Source organism: Olea europaea, chromosome 18 (assembly GCF_002742605.1).
Source record: "Olea europaea var. sylvestris chromosome 18, O_europaea_v1, whole genome shotgun sequence".
In the NCBI taxonomy this organism is placed as follows: Eukaryota; Viridiplantae; Streptophyta; class Magnoliopsida; order Lamiales; family Oleaceae; genus Olea; species Olea europaea.
This window is the reverse complement of record NC_036254.1, coordinates 30718921-30727468: the sequence shown is the minus strand read 5'-3', so window position 1 is coordinate 30727468 and position 8548 is coordinate 30718921. Positions and strand designations below refer to the sequence as shown.

Here is an 8548-nt window from a genome sequence, read left to right as displayed (position 1 = left end):
TCCTTCACTCGTCCATTTCCATTCCCATTGACCATTTTCTTTCCTTTGAAATTCGCCGAAATAACAAATTGGGACACACGCTTTTGCCATATCTGCATTACGAATTAAAAATATCAGAACAAATTATCAGAAATAAAATTATCAGAATCGAGGGGCGGGGGAGTCTGCAAACGGACGGTCGGGACGGTCCGGACAGTCGGCAATGGGCGGTCGGGACGGTCTGGACCGTCGGCAACGGGCGGTCCGGACCGTCGTTAAATCCGGCGTTTCGGTGTCTGATCGGTGCCGGCCTGAACTTTGGCTCTAATATTATTTTTTCTACCATTTAAAAAAAATATACGACTTAAATAAAAATAAAATTAAATACTACGAAAAGATACTTACCGAATTGAAGTGCTGAAATTTAACTAAATTTTTCTGTTGAGGTTGATAACTGATAAGTTTATGAAATTTTGAGGTTGAAGTGGATGAAAAATGAAAGAGTTTTTATCGTGTTAGAGTAAACTGATGAAAAGACTGACTTCGTTTTCAAATTTCAATTGAGATTTGTTTGGATTTTTATTTGTAACTTAAGGATATTTTTGTCTTTTTACCATATTTCTATTTTTGTAATTATATAACTCATTTAAGGGCGTTTTTGTCTTTTACACAAGGAATGGCTATTGTGGTGAATGTTAGATTTTTATGGTTAAAATGGAAAATGATTGGTTTGACAAAGCCAAACTTAAAAGTACCCCGGTTCTGGACAATATTTTAGGAAATAAAAATTGTGGAAATTACACCTACCCAATATTTTAAGATGCACAATTCACAAAACGGATGTAATTTTTTTTTTCAAAATCAGATACTTATTAATCTTTTAATATTATAAAATTAAATTAATTAACCTAAAATTTTAAACCAAAAATTTTCATCCTCTTCTCCATCTCTCTCCCATCTCCCGCTCTCCCTTCTCCACTCTCTCTTTGTCAACGACATAGCCACGTGCCACTCTACAAGAAGTTATCAGTACCCATCATCGTCATCATGTGCCACCATTGCCTCTGTTCTCTCTCCTACATTCTCTACTCGTCAATGTTGACCTCGCGCGCACTATGATTGCGAGAAGCAGCCTTCGTCAGTCGCTACGTGCAGCTCAAAGCAACACCATGCTGCTCACAAGTTGCTCCCTTGCATGCTACCGAGAACTCCAATGTATTGAGTTTTGTTGGTTGCGATATGGAGAAAATTTGGTCAAGATCTTATTGTGATCTGGTGCCAAAAAATTTGGGTTGAGGTTTGTTGGTTGTGTATAGCTTTGGTGGTGGCTGTAGTGGTGGTTTGCGGTGCTCTAAGGTGGTGGTGCTAGTTATTTTTTGGTAGAGGTGAAGGAAATGATTGATTTAAAGTGGTTGTGTTGGTGATTGTTGAAACAGGCAGTGGTGGCAAAGAGAGGACGTCGAGTTTGGGGATTTTTTGAGGTGGTGTGGCAACAATGGCGATGACGTTGAGTTTGGGGATGTAGGTGTGGTGGAAATGGAGATGGTGGTTTCAATTCTTGGTACAGGTGATGATGCTGGTAGTTCTAATTGTGATGTTGGTGAGATGGTGGTGGCGATGGCGGTGATGGTTTTGTTGGTGTTTTGGGCGACAATTATGGTCTTGCGAGGTCTGGTGGTGGTAATGGTAATAGTAACGGTGGTTGTGGTAGTTGTGGGTGGGATGAGATGGGGTTGGATGCTTCTGACCAGTCATTAGATTGATTGTGATTAATAATTGGTTAATTTGTAATATATAATTTAAAAGCTGTGAATGTGACTCACAATTGATTAAGTTGTAATCGAAAAAATAATCGTGACCAATTAATCAAATAATTTGTAATCAAAAAATGAGTTGTGACCAATAAAAGTTTTGATTCTGTAATCGATGAATAATTTATGACCTATAAAATTTTTGATTTGTAATCGAAAACTAATTCGTGATCTATAAAAAAAATTATTTGTGATCGAAAAATAAGTTGTGACCAATAGTTTGATAAGTTGTGACTAAAAATTAATATGTGACTAGTTAGTTAGATAACTGTGACCAAATGATAAAGAATTGTGAACTCAATATATTTAATTAGTAAAATATTTGTTTAATAAATTATTTCATAAATAAAATTTTAAATATTTGATTTTTAAAATTTGAAACTATGTTTTCTTAATTTTGAAATGTGCTATATTTAATCTCTTATTTGTCATTTTTTCCCATAAAAATTTTGTACTGTTCAATTTTGTACTCTGTATCAAACGTGACCAGTATTAATATTATTATATTGTTGTAATTTGTGGTGAAATCTTTTTGAATTGGTGATTTGGTCCCTTAATTGCATTGGCTCTTTTTGGTCCCTTAATTGCATTGGCTCTTTTTTCTCTCGTGGCTGAACTAAGTGGTCACTTGAAGCCCTAATTCATCCCCATTTCTGTTTGTTAAATTTTGTTTCATCAATTTTTGAGTCAATCTTTACTGACAAATTTTACAATTCCCTTTATTAGAGAACTAATTATATTTAAATGTGTATTAGATTTGAAGGAGGTTTTTCGGTTCTTCCGTAATTTCCCATCATCGTAAATCTAATAAATAAGGACGGGAATCTTATACTAATTAAGAGGAACACCAATCTTGAAGAGGAAGTTTTTTTTTCCATAATTCCCCATCATCGTAAATCGAATAAATAAGGATGGGAATCTTATACTAATTAAAAGAAAAGCCAATCTTGAAGAGGAAGTTTTACATAAGGAAGTAGAAGAGATCGTAGAATTCATAGAGCTTTCATATTTGGTAGACAATATGTTTAGGGTAATAATTCTTCTCTCAAATCTTTTTCTGTAAGATAACGTAAGAGATTTGAGTGTATATAGACATCAGATGACTCTAATACAATCATGGAAATGAATTCATAATCAAGGTATTCCCAACCCACACACAAGGCCCTCCATCGACAAACAAGAAAGAGCTTGGAATCTCATAATTATGGTTTACCCAAGTTGAATCTTTTGTTCTTTGATCTCTGATGTCGAAGTTTTTAAAGAAAGTAATTACAAAATATACTAAACAATATAATAGAAATTCACAAACAGGTTGATAAACAATCCATTTATCTTTATAATATTTTGCTCGTGTCTATTCACAAATCTTGATTAAAATTCTTTAATTGGTTTTGTTATGAGAATGACATTTGAAAGCCTTTTACAAAATCTTGCTATTAATGGCGTTACAATGTTAACTTTACTCATTAAGTTTGTACGTGATGAATATGTAGCGCTGTAGTCATGTGTAGGTGTAGCCTTGCACACATCTGACTCCTTTGGTAAAATTCACTTATGCGGACGCGGTTTTTTTTTCTTGTGGGCTCCACTACTATTATTTATAGCCCGACGACCATTTTCCAGTTGCATAACTGAAAATTATTGTTTCTTCAGTTACCTACTCAAGATTTGGTGGGTCGGTTAATTGGGAAAATGCGGATCAATCCTCAAATGGGGGACTGCAATAAAGGTGAATCAGAAGGGGTTAACAGATTAGAATCTGATCGTCCACTTATGGCTTTAAGAGAGTAAGTCAATGGATATTTCATTTGATTTCCTCGTGTACCTATACTCGAGTTGTATGCATTTTGTGGCTCGATTTGGAAAAGTAAGTTAATAACTGATATGGGTTCTGCTCAGTTGCTTTGGATTGTTGTTGAATTTGCTTAATGTCTTATGGAAATTTTCCCTTGTATATGTGAATTTCGTTGCTAAATTTGCAAAAATTAGTCAAGAACTGGGTCTGCTTAGTTGCTTTGGGTGGTTGTTGAGTATGCTTCATATTTGGCATTTATGTTGATTGTTTCTTGTTCTACATGGCAATATTCCTTGAGGTTGTTTCTCCGATCAAATTTTGGACACACTCTTCTCCTTCTTCATTTTTTTTTTTTGTATTTATTTATTTGTTTAGTTTTTGTTAACAGAGAAGCTGAGCAACTAGATATGTTTCCATGGAAGTAACTCAACAGTCAACATTTATTTTGTTTGATTTCCTTGTATAGCTTTTTGAGTTTTATATATGCATTTCATGGTTCAATTTGGAATATTAAGTTAAGATTTGATACGGGTTCTGCTTAGATTATTAGACTGTTGATGAAATTGCATTATGTTTGGTATTTTATTTTGATTATTTCTTGTTCTTTATGGCAATTTTGCTCTTTTCTTTACCTCTTCTCTGCTTTTAGGTATTCGATCGCTTTTGTGGAGAATTGTATTAGGAAAGTGGGGATCTATTCTTTTGTGCAAGATATAAAACCCGTTATGGATGATTTAATTCGGAAGGTAAGTGCTGACAATGCATTTTCTGATGATATCTAGATATACCTTTATGGATGATTTGCCTTTAATTTTTTTTTCAGAACCAAACACGTTTGGCAATTTTTGGTGCGTTTAAGCTTAGCTACACATGCTAATTGTTGTTACCATAGTTGTTGTATTTAAAAGAAAAGTGGTTGAATTGTAGATTATCATTATCATGCAAACGTTTATTCGTCTAATAATAATATAATATATATTTGTTCATTAGACACTTCTTTATCTCAGTGAAAAAGTTTGCTAATGAATTTTCCAATTTCTTTCCAGAGAATCGATAAGATTCAATTGGCAGAAGAAAAGTCGGTTTCCCAGAATTGGTGAAGACTTAATAACACGTTCATCATTTATGTTTATATACGCGTGGACGCCATAGTTCTTATCTCATTCACACACATTGTTATGTTTTATATTTAGGAACTCTATAGACAAGACAACCACTCCGATACCAAGAGTTTATAAGCTGAAATTCTTAGACAAAGTGTCTGATCCAGTTTATATAGGGACGTTAATTAAAGGAAAAGAAGGTACTGACATTAAAGTTGCTCTATTCGATGATGTAACCGAGGCTATTGTTGACTCTGGGCCTGAATCCTCAGCAACGGTGGAGATATTATTTCTTGATGCAGTTGTTGAAGACTTCAACAATAGCATTATTATAGAAAACAATAATCCTTATTTTCGTAAACCTATCCGTGTTAATCTGGAGAAAGGCATTGGTATTTTGCCTACGAATATCAAGTTAGGACACAATTCTCAGTGGATAAAGCGCTGCCAATGCAGACTAGGGGCAAGAGTTGAGCAAACATTTGATGGAAGTAGAATTAAAGAAGCATCGACAGAGTCATTTACGGTCTTAGACAGACGCAGCAAATGTAAGTAGCTCACTTTGATTTTATTACTAACCATAAGAATTTATTACTCTACACATAAAATGGCGACGAGAAGAAGTTCACATATATATGCTAAAACACATTAATGAAAAATAAACCTTGCCTTTCCAAGTCCAATATGGTTGAAGTGACAGATAATTATATCACTTCTGCACGATTAGGACTTCATTTAAAGGCATCGTCAATGAGATTATATACGACATTACACAGCTTTACCTCTTGTCGATTTCTCTTGATGAGATACACAAGGCAAGTTATATGGCTTTATCCATTCTCACACAAAAAATTACAGTTCATGCTACCGTATTGCACACGTTCAAAGTAATTTTTCGTTCTTTTCTTTTCCCTTTTTTCTTTCTTTTTGTTGTTTGTGCAGTTTCTCGTTTTCTTTGCCCACCGCTGCCCTTGCGTCAATGCAAATCATATTCGTAACTAAGATAGAAACCCCGGTGCTCTTTTATTTAAGTAGCTTTACACGTCAAAATAGGTCAGACAAAGAAGGTAAATCATCAAAATTCCAGTTCATTTGATTGATAATTTCTAAAGGAGGATACTGAATTATCAGTATAACTGCTGGTTTCTATTTGCAGTGTACAAGAAGCACGAGCAACCATCTCCTTCTGATAAAGTGTGGAGATTAACAAACATTAGCAAAAATGGTGCTCGACACAATCGTTTGCGTGAGAATAACATTTCTACAGTACAGGAATTTCTGTCTTTGCTCTCTGTTGATCCTCAGAGGCTTCAGAAAGTATTACTCATTGCGCTATCCTCTTTCATTTACTCTTTCCGCGAATATTACTCATGCAATTAGTTTGCTTGTTCTATTTTCACATACGAAGTAAAAAAGACTTCAAAATTTGGTTGCTGATGTTGCTTGTTTTTGAAGTTGTATGTTTGTTTATATTTGAACTTTTAGTAAAGCACTCCATTCGTGTTATTCATCCTCTCTGCTCTATAGAAGCATTGTAGTGGTTAACTGGTAATTTTCTGCATCGTGAAATTAGATTCAACGAAATTTGTCTCATTTATGATGATATATTTCTCTATGTTGCCAAAAAAGGTAGTTGGAAGTTTTTGCATAGTTGAACAATCTAGTATAATCAATTTGAAGTTGATTATTAACATGGAGTCCAAGAGTTAGTCACTGAGGTGGCTGCACAGCTGAACCATATCTAATTCAATAGTACGTATATATACGGGGGATGTACATCTGACTTGACTCGTTATATTTTGGCATAAGAATCAATAAATTTACTTTGGACGTCTACAGATATTTCGTGCAGGTCCTCGGATATGGGAGGACACAGTGGATCATGCTCGTAAGTGCTCTTCTTCCTCTGAATGTAAAAATCGGGTGGTTTTTGATGTGGGACAACAGAAAGGGGCACTGCCTAACGACAGTTGTGTTCCAATTGACAGTGTAGCTGACGCTGAAATGGTCTGCCTTTCTTGAATCAAATTTCTTGCTCATTCTTTGTAGGGTAATAAATTAATTCTCCATAGTTATATCTAACTGATTTAGAGTCATTTTATACAGGACGATGCATGGAAGTCACCATCACCTGCATTTGAAAATCAGAGTGAAGCACCTGCATTTGAAAATTTGAACATTATGGCCTCTTTCAATGGTGAAACTTCTTCTCTGCATAATTTTCCATCAACATCCAATGATAAGAATGCCACCAACTCTACCGGACTGAACGGCCATTTGGGCCAATATTTAGAAAATGAAGAAATTTCGAATGAACAGACTTTCGAGTCTCCGGACAATGGCTCAAATTCGTTAGAAAATTCGAACAATATGGCCTCTTTCAATGAGGAAGATTCTTTTCAGCCTAATCTTTTGTGCACATCCAATGATGAGAATGCCGCCAACTCTACCGGACTGGATGGTCATTCCGGCCAATATGTTGAAAATGCAGAAATTTCGAATGAACAGATTTTCGATTTTCTAGACAATAGCCCAAATTCATTCCAAAATTTGAACGATATGGCCTTTTTCGATGATGCAGATTCTTCTCGGCGTAATTTTTCGTGCACATCCAATGATGAGAATGCCGCCAACTCTACCGGACTGAACGGCCATTTGGGCCAATATTTAGAAAATGAAGAAATTTCGAATGAACAGACTTTCGAGTCTCCGGACAATGGCTCAAATTCGTTAGAAAATTCGAACAATATGGCCTCTTTCAATGAGGAAGATTCTTTTCAGCCTAATCTTTTGTGCACATCCAATGATGAGAATGCCGCCAACTCTACCGGACTGGATGGTCATTCCGGCCAATATGTTGAAAATGCAGAAATTTCGAATGAACAGATTTTCGATTTTCTAGACAATAGCCCAAATTCATTCCAAAATTTGAACGATATGGCCTTTTTCGATGATGCAGATTCTTCTCGGCGTAATTTTTCGTGCACATCCAATGATGAGAATGCCGCCAACTCTACCGGACTGAACGGCCATTTGGGCCAATATTTAGAAAATGAAGAAATTTCGAATGAACAGACTTTCGAGTCTCCGGACAATGGCTCAAATTCGTTAGAAAATTCGAACAATATGGCCTCTTTCAATGAGGAAGATTCTTTTCAGCCTAATCTTTTGTGCACATCCAATGATGAGAATGCCGCCAACTCTACCGGACTGGATGGCCATTCCGGCCAATATGTTGAAAATGCAGAAATATCGAATGAACAGATTTTCGAATTTCTAGACAATAGCTCAAATTCATTCCAAAATTTGAACGATATGGCCTTTTTCGATGATGAAGATTTTTCTCTGCGTAATTTTTCGTGCACATCCAATGATAAGAATGCCGCCAACTCTACCGGACTGGACGGCCATTTGGGCCAATTTTTTGAAAATGAAGAAATTTCGAATGAACCGCGTTTCGAGTTTCCATTCAATAACCCATATTCATTCTCCGATGCTTTGCCTCTCTGGAATTTTGATGATAGGTTGGAATAGATAAGAGATGTTACTTTGATAACATGTTGTTTCAATTAATCTATTTTAGAATATTTTACATCCCAAAGAATTAATTGAATGAAAATTGGAATTTAATTGTTGTTTTAAAAAATTTCTCCAGATGAGCAAATTCTTTGGTGCAATTAATTCTAGTTGAGGTATTGCTTTTAAGGACTGGAAAATTCAAGTTGAAAATTAGGTTGACCTTAAAATAAAATATTTAAGAACTGATAATGGTTTTGAATTTTGCAATTATGAATTTGATAATCTTTGTAAAGAATATGACATCATGAGACATAAAACTGTTCCACACACACCACAACAAA

The 8548-nt window shown here is 35.2% G+C and overlaps 1 protein-coding gene across 1 annotated transcript; it reads left to right on the top strand.

Moving 5' to 3' along the window:
- Positions 1 to 3344: 3344 nt before the first annotated feature.
- On the top strand, positions 3345 to 8282 carry LOC111368135 (calmodulin-binding protein 60 C-like). Its single transcript, XM_022989362.1, has 7 exons — positions 3345 to 3577; positions 4235 to 4331; positions 4632 to 4681; positions 4779 to 5236; positions 5845 to 6005; positions 6528 to 6695; positions 6795 to 8282. The coding sequence occupies exons 1-7, from the start codon at positions 3483 to 3485 to the stop codon at positions 8220 to 8222; spliced, it is 2457 nt and encodes an 818-aa protein (XP_022845130.1). The 5' UTR covers positions 3345 to 3482; the 3' UTR covers positions 8223 to 8282.
- The last annotated feature ends 266 nt before the right edge of the window (positions 8283 to 8548 follow it).